Source organism: Plasmodium yoelii (genome assembly GCF_900002385.2).
Source record: "Plasmodium yoelii strain 17X genome assembly, chromosome: 10".
Lineage (NCBI taxonomy): Eukaryota > Apicomplexa > Aconoidasida > Haemosporida > Plasmodiidae > Plasmodium > Plasmodium yoelii.
Genome location: NC_036182.2, coordinates 518,074 through 533,522, shown reverse-complemented (window position 1 = coordinate 533,522; position 15,449 = coordinate 518,074). Strand labels below are relative to the sequence as shown.

Genomic DNA, 15,449 nt, shown 5'->3' with positions numbered 1-15,449 from the left:
TTTATTTGTGTATTTTATGAACGTTCAAAATTTTTTTTAGATTTTAGTGGATAATAAAACAAGAAAAAATATTTTAGTTTATTATATATCCAATTTTAAATAATTTTATTTTTAAAAATATGTAAGTAAATTTTCCAAAAAATTATCATTTAAAAAACTTAAGTAAAAAATAGAATTAAAAAATATATATAATGGTACACCAATATCAATAAAATATGATAAATAAAAGTATATAAAACAAAAATATTAATAATATAGTAAAATGAAATTAGAGTAAAAACACCTATAACAAGTTCCCCTTTTATCATTATTACGGTTTTAATTTTACAAAGTATAATTAGGTGCTTATTGGGTTTATTCATCAATATTCCTAAAGCATATACATATATAATTAATATTAATTAGGTATACAAGTTACACACAAATAGGGTATACCTCTGCGCACTTAAAAATATATAAATATGTGAAAAATGAATTCATACGTTTATATTAATAAAATACATAACTAGAGTAATTTGAAAAAAATATTTCTTTATGCATAATTGTAAAAGTTTTTTTCTATAATTTTATGAGATACGTAAAAAATATTTTCAAATTTATAACAAAAGTTTGATTCTATGTTTTATATGTATAATATAAAATACCAACTATATTACAATTTTTTATTTTATTTAGATACATATATTATTTTTTTCTCTCTCACTAGTAGTGATAAATCTTATGTATGGACTGTTTCCACATATGTGTAACATTTTGAGTAATAATGTTACACATTCAAGTATTAATATGAAACACAAATTATAATAAGTCATTTAAATCTATGCATATAAAACTAATTATTTGTAGAATAAATAAACTACTTATATATCATAAATTAAATGTCCAATAAAAAAAATATATCTAATTGTTTAATTTGTTATAGTTAATTAGGTTAATTTAATTAAATTCATTGCAATTTGTTCATTTTACCTTGTCTTTAATTATTCTTAATTTTCTTGATTTTTTAAATACATTCGCACTATCAATAGATTGAACTTGGTTTTATAATAATCACCATATAAACATAGGTGTCAATATATTTATTTTTTAAATTAAAAAAATATATAATATACATTCATAATAGCATCGCTGCAAAAGCGTTATAGCCTACCTAGGCATTATTCATTCGGTGAACAGGAGGGACATAATAAATTTGGCATTGATACTTCGGAAAAAACGGGGCAGATGGAGAATGAGGGTTTGAATATTTTTGTGGATCCATAACGACAAAATCTGGGGGATATGGTGGCATATTCATATTATGCATTGGGGCATTTGAATTATTCATCATATTTAAATTATTACAATTATTATTGGTGTTAGTAATATTATTATTTACCCCATAATTCATATTATAAGGCATATAAGATAGTGCAGGGTAATGCATACGATTATTCGATAAATGTGGGTTTCTTAATGGGTACATATTCATATTTTTATTTCCTGAATAATTTGTATCCATATTTGTTATAGGCATATTAAAAAATTGACCATTATTTGAATTTATTGGAACACAATTATTTGGATAATATCCACGAACAAATGGATTAAAATAAGATCCACCTTCTAAAAATGGAGTATTCATTGCTCTAGGAACTACAGGTATAAATGGTAGATTAACTACAATATTTGAAATATTTTGTTGTATTGGCATATTATTTGAAAAACTCTTAACTTCTTGATAATTATTTGAAGATGAATATGGTGGTATTTCCCCTAATATCGATTTATAGCTCAAATTTTTTTCGCTTTTAAATTCCAGCGGGGTATTTTGACAATCTTCTTCTTTCGAAAACTTTAGTGCGTTACTCAATACTGTATCAAAGCTTTTATTTGTCTCAATTGATTTCTACATTGAAGATAAATGCAAATAATTATAATAATTTTATATATAAGTATAAAACATGAGATAAAAGTATATATCGTTACACAAATAGATCTTAATGTATAATCTTAAAAAACTTACAACTGGAAATGTGCACAGTTTTGTGGAAGATTTTAAATCAGCATCATCTTTAATAGGGGGATTATACATTGAATTTTGAAATTTGTTCAGCATCATATTTATGTTGATGTTTTGCTGCAAAAAATATGTAAATAAATGAATATATATGTGTATAAATGTATATAAACTATTGAGACCCCATTTCTTTGCATATCCATATATCTTACGTAAGCATGCGGGATTCCATCATTTCTGTTCATATTTAGGTCATCAAATTGAAATATTTTATTATTCTGAGGATCAGGCATTACATTTTGATAATAACCTACGTACAAAAAAAAATGTGATATAATCGAGTGTGAGAATAGTGTAATAGATACGTTTTATCAGCTTTTAATAAAAGTATATATAGTGTGAACATGTATGTATGTATATATTTGTGGAATGGCTCCTTTTTTTCTAACCCATATTGGGATCCGGAATGTTATTTTTCATGCTGTTATAATTCATAATATAGGGGTTGTATGGGGGTAGGTTTGAACCATTTGGCATATAATTTGGATTTAAGTTTGGGTTAAAATTCATGTGATTTAGCATATTTCCATTTCCTTGAATTTTACTCATATCTTCAATTTTTTCGACAAAAAAAAAAAAATATATATATATATATATAACATATCTATATAGCTATTCGAATTTGTACACATCACTTAAAGTTGATTTCTTAAGGTATTTTCAATAATTATTATCTGTTAAGTAATAATGTATATTATCACTAACCTATATCTTGCGCGTTTTTATATTTTCCTTTATCTGTTGTAAGATTATATTAAAAAAAATTATAAATAAGGGTGTTGCAATTTAATAGGAAAAAACAAAGATGGTAGCGAGAAAATGCACTGTATTAATTTTAATATTTTTATTGGAATTACCTGAAGTGTTGGATAGATTTTTCTGATTGTCATTAGATAACCTATTCGTTGATCCCATAAAATTTTTATTTGGCTTTGTATTTGATTCTTTTGCGTTTAAATTAATTTTGCTAAAATAAATAAAAATATATATATAATTTACTCAGCATAAAGATTCAATTAGACTGTTTCTATGAGGTAGACATATCACGGCAACAGTTCTTGTAGATATGGATGCAAATGTACACGTCGATAGATATATGTGAATATATTTTTTGTGTGCAATAATATGTTCATTACTTGGCTAATTTTTCATTAAACTCTTTAGCAGCGGTAATAAATTCCAATTTTTCTGTGGATTTATCTTTCTTGTTTGATGCTCTATTTTTGGTCTTATTTTTGAGCATAATCCATTCTGGTCTCGTTTTTTCATCCAGTTTTGGTAGTGCAGGCTCCAAATTTAAGGCATTGATACCCTGTGAATTTTGAAAGTCCATATGTGTATCATTATATATTTGCATAAAAATTAAATAAATAGTAAACAATTTGAAAAGAGCAAATTATGCAAACATAAAATAAAAATGATAACAAATGATAGGAGACACTATATTGGGTTAATACAAGTACACATAAAAAATAATAGACAATGAAAAACATGTATTTTTCAAATATACATTTTTTATTTATCTATTGTTTTTTATTTTTATTTCATGTCTTACAATAAACTCGGCGTTTTGGGTTGCCGGATTTTTCGAAGAACCTTTATTTTTTTTATTGCTAGAATTATTTTCATCATTCGATGAAGATATTGTAAAATTTATTTTTTTTTGCTTATTTACTTTAAAAGGTAAGAAAGAGAAAAGAAAGAACAAAAAAAATGTGTATATATATGTATTGACAATTCCCATATAAATGGGTATGCACATTCATTTGGGTATCAAATGGAATATGCAAAAACCAAAAAAAAATATATATAAAGAATAATAACATAAGTATACAAGAATATGCCAGAATATAAATTTGTGTACACACACATGCGGACATATAGCTAGAAATGGAATTTCAAGAATGAATAAATTGACAGAATTATGAAAGAATATATGCAGGAACTGCTAAATATTTTTACTTGGATATTTTTTTTCATTTTCCTTTTTGACAAGCTGAAGTTTTTCCTTTAAATCTTTAATAGTGAACTGGTGAAACCTAGATTTGTTTTTATTGTTATTGTTGCCATTATTATTGTTATTATTGTTATTATTATTATTATTATCATCTTTTTTAAATTTATGGGGCTTTGAAAACTTATCCTTATTTCGTCTAACGGCCCCAAATAAATCTTCTTCGTCAATGTCTTTATTATTTTTATCGGCATCTTCTGGATCCAAATGGACCCCTCTATTTTCTAATTCTTTTGCGATTTTATCAGCTTGAAGTTTGACATGATGCGGTACTTTATTTATATCTAAATTAGTAGTATATATTTCTTCTTTATATGTAGTTGTAACACCATATAATTTTCTGTTTTGTTCAAATTGATCCCATGGCTCATTTAATTTATCATCTAGTTTTAATTTGCCATAACTAGGATCGTCAATATTATTATCATCACATACCCATCTTTTTAATTCTCTATTAGCTGAATGTGATTTCTTTTTTTTTAGAGATATATCAGCATCAATTTTAAAATTATCTTTAACATTTTTTACTTCATCTGGATCTTTTAATTCAAGGTTTATATTTTTAGCTATAATAGTAGTATATGCATTTTCTGGAATTATCATAGCTTTATTTATCGGACCACTAAGTTTATCATTTTTTGCTAAAACCTGAGCATAATTTAAGGATATATCACCTTCTTTATTATTACTGTTAGAATTATCTGAATTACAATTATACCCATGAAACAATCCTTTTATTTCATTTCCATCTTTCATATGCACATTTACTTCATTTCCAAATAAACAGGTCATAACATATGTTAATCTATCCTCATTTATTTTTTTGTGTCTGTTTTGCAAATGGGTGTTCTCTGTTTTATTCATTTTAAGTTCTACTTGCCTAATTATTTATTTACCTATTGTTTTTATTAATTCCAATTCATTATTATCTTATAACTCCTTTGTTACTTTTATGGAATATTATTGATTTTTTTATATATTTTACCCCTAATAGTTTTTTTGATATTAACAAGTATTTTATAAGTTATGAGGTGTGCTACTAATGTCACGATGTGTTATTGAAAGGTGTTATATTATATTAAAGCATATTATATAACAACTGTTTATCACATTTAGTGGCTCTTTTTTTAGCTCTTTTCCACCCCTTTCTATATCCACATACACTGTTCCAAAAATAGTATATTCGAAGTACAAATATAATTGAAATAGTTCAATAATAGGAACATAAAAAAAAGTGATGTAAAACAAATATATAAGGTAACAAATGTTATAACTATATACGAAAAATAAAATGCATCCGCGAACAAATATATAATGTGTATATTTATATTGCTTGTAATTAAAATTTTTCTTTTTTCATTATTTTTATTCCTTTTTTAACTAATATATTATGCCATAATAACCTCGTGTTATTATTTCTTGGCATTTATTTATGGCTTTTCATATATTTTACATAAATAATATAAATATGCACCTGATAAATACAAATATTATATAATATCTGAAAATATAAGAAATATCAAAAAAACTCCATAAAACAAATATTCACAAACGTTTTATATATAACACGGAAATTTTACCTAACAAAAAAATAGTGATCAATAACGAAGAACGAATGATAGTAAGAAGGGATATAGGGGAAATACATTATATATATAATATATGCAATGGATGTTAATAAATAAAATATTATGATTTTTGTTGAGTTTAAATGAAAGGGGGTATTGCATATATATGATATAATACGTAATATGCATATAAATCGTATTCAAATTAAATTATTATATAATATGCACGCATATAATTGTACTATTGTATAAATTTTCAGCCTATGCAAATATAGGTGAGTTTTGTGCGATGCAAAATTGTACGCCTTTATACATAGATATCACATGTGCAATATTTATTTATAATAAAATTTATTGTATATACATAGTTTACCCCTACTTGATATCTTACCTATTTTGTTTGGACTTGTATATATTGTATGAAATATACATTAGCCTTGAAATATAATGATTTAACTAATTATAATTATATTAATAATGATATATAATAAAAAAAAACAAATTATGTATGGTTTGTGTTTTCAAGTTTACTCTAATTTGTATTCCCTTTAAAAAAATATATTTATATATAATGCATACCCATATATTTTAATAGGGAAATTATTAATATGTGTTTTAGCCGATATGATTGCTTTACTGTTATTATTTATTTGTATTTTTTATTTACATTTATTTTTTTCCATAATAACAATATTAAATTTACGTTAAAGGGCTTAGAAATGTAAATATTTAAATTTAAACAAAAAATGAATTGCAAAATTTATGTGTAAAAAAATAAGATAAAACAAAAAAAGGAATATATGAATGTGTGTGTCATTCATTTGAAACTGGTTTTTATGCATAAAAATGTCTTTCTAGTGTTAGCAAAAATTGATAATGGCAACATAATTAAATACTTGTTCATATTAAAAAATAAAATCATATGAGATTTAATACGAGATGGAAATAAGGAAATAACCTAATACATATACGACAATTTCATAACACGACCTTTTTACATTATATATATTTTTTGCTTTTTGTTAATTATCTGATGTGTGATAATTTTTATATGTATTAAAAGCATGTATACTCTATAAAATGAAATTAAGTAAATATATCATTTAGTTTGTTAATATATATTAAAAAAGGTATATAAGACGTCCTTTCTACAATTGACTTGACTTAGTTGCTATAGTTAATACCGTCATAATTTTTATTTGCTTTCTTTTTATGTAAATCTTTACATATTTACACTCTTTAATAACTCAATAAAAATTTGTATTATCATATTTTTATATTTATATGGAGAAATGTTTCAAATCGTAGAGAATTTGATAGGAATATAGCCATGCCTACCACAACACATACATATATAAATAATTTTAGGTTACTATTTTTATAAAATTAAAAAAACTAAATAACGTTGTTTCTTTTTTCAATATTGTTTATTTTTGTACTCTTTTATTTCAATAATATTATTATTTTTTATTATCCTTTCCACGCTTAAGAGCTATATTTTTAGTTCCAAAACATAAGTCAGAATGGTTAAAATTATGTTGTAGATTAGAAATGTATAACATAAATAAAACATTTTATCATATATATATATATATTTTTTTTTTTTTAATATGATTTATGCTATATTTAAATATAAAGCGCTTTTGTAATGACTAAAATTATAATTTGTTGGTTTTTTTTTTGACAGCATTTTTCTTAAGTTTGTTGGTACTGCCATTTTTTGGAATAACATAATCCTTAGCTATAAAATAATTTATTTATACAGTATGAAAAACATAAAAAATAATTTTTAAGAATTAATATACTGATTTATAAGTATATTTTAAATGTTATAATACATATATTAATATATGGATATATTTCCTTAAAAACGTAGTTTCTTTAATATGAGTCACGCATTTTTTATCTTCATTTTATCCCATGTTCATGAAATTATATAATTTAATTTACAAGTTAGTATGCATAATTATATTATATAAAATTTTTTCCATATATAAGTGGACGATAAAAAAAATAAATAAAAAAACTCTTTTAAAGGGCTAACTATTTTTATTATAATTATGAAACCCTTTATTCTATAGCAATGTGGGGTTGCATTTAGGGAGTTATATATATGAAATTTGACAATATATATAAAATGGTACTACAAAAATGAAGAAATAACTTTGTATTTTTTATGAACATATTAATATGGTAGTATAATTACTAATATTAATTAGTGCCTGCATATATATATGTGTGTATTTTCTACACATATAATGCATATGTCTTATTGATTTATCTCATATACTTATAAACTCAGATGTTCAGAAAAAATATTACTTTATTAAAATTGTTAAGTATAAGACACAAATGGGTATTTTTTTCGAATGCCCGTAATTTTTCTATATTAGAAAGATATATAAGAGCAAGACCTCATGCTAATGAATTAAAAATAAATGACATAAATATAGATGAAAATAAAAAAGATGAAGATAAAAAAAGCAAAAGTAAATATTATTCCCCTAATATAACAAGAGGGGTAATACCAAAAAGTGCTTATATGAATACATGGAAAATTCCAGAGCAACCAGAAAATCCCAAATTTTTAAAAATTGCATTAATTGGAGCTCCAAATTCTGGAAAAAGTTCCTTGTTAAATACAATTTTGAATAAAACTATTTCATCAGTTTCACCTAAAATTAATACAACAAAACAAGATATAAAAGGGATTTATACTAAAGATAATGTTCAATTAATATTTATTGATTCTCCAGGAATTATACCTTCTCATAAAAAAAAAAAATTCTGTAAAGAGTTGGTTAATTATGCTTGGAAAGGATATGAAGAGGCAGATTTAGTATTATTTGTTGTTGATACAGTTAAAAGACCTACACACGATATTATTAGTATTATTAGAATGTTAGCACCCAAACAAATTGAAGCATATAATAGTGATAGTGATGACGATAATGAAAAGGAGAATAATATTTATAACGTGGATCGTCACGAAAATGAAGATATAAGTAATGATTGTGAAAATGATGCTAAAATGGATGGACAGATATTAGAAGACGATAAAAATGAACATAACATGAATCAAGAAATTGTGACAATCCCAAATAAAGAACAAGTATCAGATACTAAATCTAATGAAAAAATAGACTCTGAGAAAATTATAGATTATTTTTCATATGCCATGGATAAAAATCCATTATATAATGATAAAAGTGTTAAAGAAAATTTATTTGAAAACCGCAAAAAAATAATTGAATCTTATAATAATTCACATAAAAATTATGGTATATATAAAAATAATAATAAACCCAAAATAATACCCCCCGTCATTTTAGTATTAAATAAAGTCGATTTATGTACAGAAAGTAAATGGTCGAATGCAAGAGCTAAGGAATTTATGAATAACGGGAAGTTTGATAATATATTTTTTATATCTGCTAAATATAATAAAGGTGTAGAAGAGTTAATAGATTACATATCAAAATTTAAAGCAAAAGACCAACTATGGGCATATCCAAAAGAAGAAAGTACAACTTTAACCAAAGTACAAATTGTAGAACAACTAATTAATACGTATTTATATTGTTGGTTTAACAAAGATGTTCCATATAAAATTAAGCATCATATGATATCATGGCATGTAGATATAAACAATTCAATAATAATTGAATATCAAATTATCGTGAAAAATGATAAAGTAGCTAAAATGATTTGTGGAGTTCATAATAAACTTATACTTAATATGAGAAAAAATGTGTCTTATAAATTAACGAAATTATGGGGTCAAGACGTATATGTACACATTCATGTTAAATCTATTAACACATGAATATTTGCATATATCTACATGATCTTGTCATATTTAATAAAAAAAAATAAAATACATGTGTAACTCATGCTATTTTATTATATATGAAAAAGCTTTTCAGATATGTTTGATTATATTTCATTGTCATTTTTTTGCAACATGCAATTACGTATGTTTAAAATTTGTTTTAATTTTTTTGTTATTAAAGTGTTAGGTATACATTGTTTTTTAACTTAAAAAAATGTAAAATAAAATATTAAAAAAAACAAATAACAATAATAAAGTTAGGTATTTTACAAAAAAATTATTTGAGGTCAGGCCAAGTAAATTTGGCTTGTATAAAATTTTCATCAGGTAAGTTATAAATAAAATTGTACATTCTAATACAATAAATGGTTAAATTCATTAATTCCTTTGACATTTTCTCCTTTTCATTTTCATCATAAATATGATTAAAAAGGAGATTGTGTATTTTTCCAGCGTAATATTCTTTATCTATACAGTCGTCTAATCCTATACAAAAACCTAAGGAATATTCTTGCATATTTATTAAATATGTATTAAAATTAAATTCTGATATTTTATATTTTATAAGTAATGCTCTATAATAATCCCATATTTTTTCCCATAATAAGATTTTTAAATTATTATTATTTATAAGGTTTAATTTAGCACAATATATCCATACATGAATACATAAAAAGTACATAATTTCACGAACATTATTTTTATTTATGTTAAATTTAGAAAATAAGCTTTCGTTGTTCATTCTTTCATAAATTGGTGAAATAAATATGTGAATATTTGCAGTATATTTCAAAATTATATTATTATAGATATTATTGTAAATTTTATTTATTATAGGAGTTACCTTGATTTTTTGTATAGCATTATTTAAAAACTTCACATAGTAATAACTAAATAAGCTATTATCACTTTTCAAAGTATCTAAATCACAACTATAGTCCTTATAATATTTAGAGACCTTATCATTTTCTTTGTAATGTTTTATATGTTCATATATCATATATCTATCAATGTGTATATCTTTATTGGATGCTATAATTAAATGAGTTTTTTTTAACTTTTGTTCTTCTTCTGGACTTAAGATATATTCACAATATGACTCATTAGTGGTTTTCCATTTGAGGTTTTTATCGTTTAGTGTATTATTAATAAAGCATTTAAATCTTTTAGGGTGTTCAAAGCATTTACTCATTTTGTAGTTGAGAATAAATAGTTTATTCATTTTTTTTCATAATTCAATACAGTATTATAGCCCTTAATGGAAATATTTGTATATCATGTAGTTGTAATAATTTTTCCATCCTATATGTATTAATTGTGTATTTTTTAAACAATAAATTTTATTATCATTGAGACTACACAAATAGCATATATACTCAAGCATTATGTGAAAACCATACCATATTTTTTTGCTTTATTTATTCATATTTCTTTACACTTTTTTTAAGGATTTGATATATTAATTATTGAAAAAAATACAAATAATAAAAGATGAATTTTTAAATATTCATATACAAGTATATTTCGAAAAAATTACAATATATGCATAATATATAAATAAATGTATACTATTCTAAAAGATAAAAAAAATTCATATGTGCATTTGCTTCTACATAATTTGTACATATTTGACCTTTTCAACTACTAAAATAATCTCGCATATTTTCATTAATATGCATTATATATTTTTTGTTTTGTTATTTTTTTAACGTATTGAAACAAGTATAAATATTTATAACATTCTTTTTACCGCATTTTTAAATAATTATATTTATTTTGTATATAAAACAAACAAGTGTTTTTACTTGTTAATTTCCCTATATATTTTTATCATACTAATGCAATAATCTTAGTTTGTCTTCGATAGTTTTTTCATCTATTCGAACAAAAAACTACAATGAATTATGACAATGTTCCTTTTATATTTAACAATTGTGTATATAATGAGTATTTATAGGCCATTATTATATTTATAGTAATTTAAAATAAAACAATAAAATATACGTAATAGGAATTACAACAAATATATCAATTTTTTTGAATGAAAAGTATATACATATATATAATATGCATATACATTAACATAATGGTAATTTTAAATGATTGAAAAGAGTGTTTTTTTAGAATAAATATAATTTCGTTTTTCAACAATCCTATTTACAATATTTAATTTCATACAATTTAAAAAATTAAATAACTACATTTCTCCAAATATATAGATTTATAGGAAATTATGAGAATCCCCTTTATATTTAAAAAATAATATAATGTATATTTCCTAATTTTTTATAATATGAATATAATTTTTATTCATAAAATAAGTAATAAATTTCCATATACTAATTTCTATGTCTTTTGAAATATATTTTTTATGTAGAGAAGCTTAAATGCTGGGTGTTTAAATACAAAGTGTGAACAAACCATTAGCGAATAGGTTTTATGCAAAAAAAATATAATCAGTCGTCTTTAACATTTAATTACATTAATTTAATTTAATTAAATTTTTTTTTTTAATTTTTATTCCCCTTAAAAAATTATAAAATGATTTAGATTAATTGAAACCCCATTATATAACTAAGATATATTATGCATTTTTCATATATATAATATTATGGGGAATTTATTATATAATATATACGCCTTAAAACAATTTCCTATATATGCATGTAATATATATTTTTAAATAAATATTTAATGTGCATTATGATATATTTAAAAAACACGGGATATAAATATTACTATAGGATATATACATTTTATTACAATTGAGAAAATAAATATTCAGCCAATATATATTATAGCATTTATGTAAAATAAGCTTTGAAAAAGCATAACAGATAGCTTACAAATTTTATAACTTGTAGATGATGGTATGTATGCATGTATTAATTATAAATGAAAATATATTAATAAAATATAGAAAGATAAAAAAATAATAAATAACATTAAAAACAAATAAACAATATTTTAATTTGAAATGTATATATAAGAATAATAAATGTTTTAATTTTTTCGATTATTTGTGGCAATAATACTATAAATAATAATAAAATAATATGCATAATATAATGTATAATTAATTTTAAAAGCTTTATATTTAACTAAAAAAATGATTATATTATTTAAAGAAAATGATTTTTTTTTTCTGAATATGTAAAGAATATGCAAAAATAAATTATTTTTGTATGTATCAATAATATGTGAATAATGATAAATTGTGTGTAAATTTGTAAAATTTCCATTAAATTTCTATTAAAAATATATGACTTCCCCTCTGATTTCTCATTGACCATTTATAATTTTATAAATAGGTATTGAGATAAAAAAATTATCATTACATAATATATATATATTTTTTTTTAACTTATTTGTATTAATATTTATTGGCACATATTCAAATATTTCTTTAATTTTCAATATTAAGACAATAAATAGCACCTTAAAGTAATTGATTGATTTTAATTGTTATTTTTTTCTCGTTTTTGGAATTATATATTTGAAAATTTATTTATTTTACTTCATTTGAGTTTGGTATTATTATTATTATTTAATATTTTACATTTTTTAAACGTGCAAATTTTGTGTTTCGTACAAATTGAAAAATGGATATAACTAGCTTGAAAAGCTATAAAGATTTGATAGAACTAAGCAATGAAGAGAAAAAGAAGGACTTAAAGGATTATTTAGAAGATAAGAAAAGGTCTGAGCTGTTGATAAAAAAGTTTAAAAATTTATATGTTGACTTATCACGCCAGAGATACAATGAAAACACTCTTAATAAATTAATCGAATATGCCGAAGAAATAAAATTAGGAGAAAAAATTGCAAGGACATTTAAAGGCGAAAAAGTAAACATTACCGAGAATAGAAGTGTATTACATACTGCATTACGAGTACCAATAGAAAAAATAAATAGTCATAAAATAATAATTGATGATAAAAATGTATTAGAAGATGTACATAATGTTTTAAAAAAAATAGAAAACTATTCTGAAAATATAAGAAATGGAAATATAAAGACATGTACAAATAAAAAATTTAAAAATGTGATTTGTATAGGTATTGGTGGATCTTATTTAGGAACACAGTTTGTATATGAAGCTATGAAATATTATTACACAAATGAAGTTATATGCAAAAATAAGGCTGATAATAGTAGTCTAAATAATAATACTTTAGGAAATGAAACTTTTAGCATAGCTTATGATGAAGAACAAAATTTTAATTTAATTTTTTTAGCTAATGTTGATCCAAATGATATTAATAGGACTATACAAAATATTGACCAGACCGAAACATTAGTTATAATTATATCTAAAACATTTACTACTGCTGAAACTATGTTAAATGCTAGAACTATAAAAAATTGGTTGAAACTAAAAATAAAGGATGAAAATGATTTAAGCAAGCACATGGTAGCTATAAGTACAAATCTAAAATTAACAGATGAGTTTGGAATAGAAAGAGAAAATGTTTTTGAATTTTGGGATTGGGTTGGAGGTAGATTTTCTGTTACTAGTGCAGTTGGAATGCTACCATTATCTATAGCATTTGGTTTCAAAAATATGACAAAATTTTTAAATGGGTGTCATGATGTTGATGAACATTTTTTAAATACAGAGTATAGTAAGAATATCCCTGTTTTATTAGCATTAACTAGTTTTTATAATAGTCAATTTTTTGATAATAAAAATATAGCTATATTGCCATATTTTCAAAATTTATTAAAATTTTCTAAGCATGTTCAACAATTAGCTATGGAAAGTAATGGAAAATCTGTAGATAGAAATAATAAGTTTATTAATTATAACACTTGCCAAGTTTATTTTGGTGAACCAGGTACTAATGGACAACACAGTTTTTATCAATTAATTCACCAAGGTCAAATAATTCCAGTAGAGTTGATAGGTTTTAAAAAATCTCATTTCCCAATATATGTAAAAAATGAAAAAGTAAGTAATCATGATGAATTGATGACAAACTTTTTTGCACAAGCTGATGCATTAGCAATTGGAAAAACTATAGAACAATTAAAGGAAGAAAATGAAAATAATAAGAATAAAGTATCTATTGATATATTAAATCACAAAGTATTTAAAGGAAACAGACCATCAACTTTATTACTATTTGATGAACTCAATTTTTATACATGTGGGTTACTTTTAGCAATATATGAACATAGAATTGTTGCTGAAGGATTTTTATTAAATATAAATAGTTTTGACCAATGGGGAGTCGAACTAGGAAAAGTTTTAGCCAAAGAAATAAGAAACTATTTTCACGATGCAAGAAATAAAAAAGATACATCTGCATATCATTTCAACGAATCTACTAAAATTTTATTAGATTATTATTTAAATTGATTACCTTAATCTTTAATTCTGTACAATATCATAATAGTACAGACCCATTAACCCCCCACGTATATTATATTTAATATTTTTTATATGCACACAAAAATATATGTTTATTACTACAAAAATGCAGGCGGTACACGTTTAAACATGATGTTCCTTTTTATTATTATGTATATCTATAGAAAATACAAATGTCAATATTTCAATTTATTAAAGTATTATTATTTTTTTATTTAACCAGAATATATAAAAAAAAATATTTGGCTTCCATCATATACACATATATTTATGTATCTCCTCTTTTTTACACATTAAATGCGACTATCTCCATATAAAAATACAAAATTAAAAAAAAATTGAGAATGCATTATTGATATCCTTTACAATTTTTTTATTTTTTAATATAATTTTTTATTATTATGATTAAAAAATGAATGATATTTTTTGATGGATTAAATAAAAAAAATGTAAACATTTTTTTTGTCCATAAGATAAATACACATTTTGTGTGCATAATGATTTATATACAATTATACATTTTGTATTTTTATAATTTTTTTAATGTGTAAAATTTGTATGTTATACAAATGAAAAAAATATGTATAATTTATCTTCTCGT

The 15,449-nt window shown here is 22.5% G+C and overlaps 4 protein-coding genes across 4 annotated transcripts; 2 read left to right on the top strand and 2 right to left on the bottom strand.

Moving 5' to 3' along the window:
- Positions 1–1,150: 1,150 nt before the first annotated feature.
- Positions 1,151–4,937, bottom strand: PY17X_1010700 (ataxin-2 like protein, putative; the record flags this gene model as incomplete). The annotated part of the gene is made up of 9 exons (XM_022956195.1): positions 1,151–1,888; positions 2,006–2,119; positions 2,212–2,309; positions 2,449–2,610; positions 2,765–2,797; positions 2,917–3,026; positions 3,196–3,371; positions 3,615–3,733; positions 4,022–4,937. 9 exons carry the CDS (start codon positions 4,935–4,937, stop codon positions 1,151–1,153), a joined length of 2,466 nt encoding a protein of 821 aa, XP_022813272.1.
- A 3,006-nt stretch (positions 4,938–7,943) lies between these two features.
- Positions 7,944–9,467, top strand: PY17X_1010600 (GTPase Era, putative; the record flags this gene model as incomplete). Its single annotated transcript, XM_720654.2, has 1 exon — positions 7,944–9,467. The coding sequence occupies one exon, from the start codon at positions 7,944–7,946 to the stop codon at positions 9,465–9,467; it is 1,524 nt and encodes a 507-aa protein (XP_725747.2).
- A 283-nt stretch (positions 9,468–9,750) lies between these two features.
- On the bottom strand, positions 9,751–10,695 carry PY17X_1010500 (conserved Plasmodium protein, unknown function; the record flags this gene model as incomplete). The annotated part of the gene is made up of 1 exon (XM_022956194.1): positions 9,751–10,695. One exon carries the CDS (start codon positions 10,693–10,695, stop codon positions 9,751–9,753), a length of 945 nt encoding a protein of 314 aa, XP_022813271.1.
- Positions 10,696–13,075: 2,380 nt separating this feature from the next.
- PY17X_1010400 (phosphoglucose isomerase) lies at positions 13,076–14,836 on the top strand (the record flags this gene model as incomplete). Its single annotated transcript, XM_720656.1, has 1 exon — positions 13,076–14,836. One exon carries the CDS (start codon positions 13,076–13,078, stop codon positions 14,834–14,836), a length of 1,761 nt encoding a protein of 586 aa, XP_725749.1.
- Between the last annotated feature and the right edge of the window lie 613 nt (positions 14,837–15,449).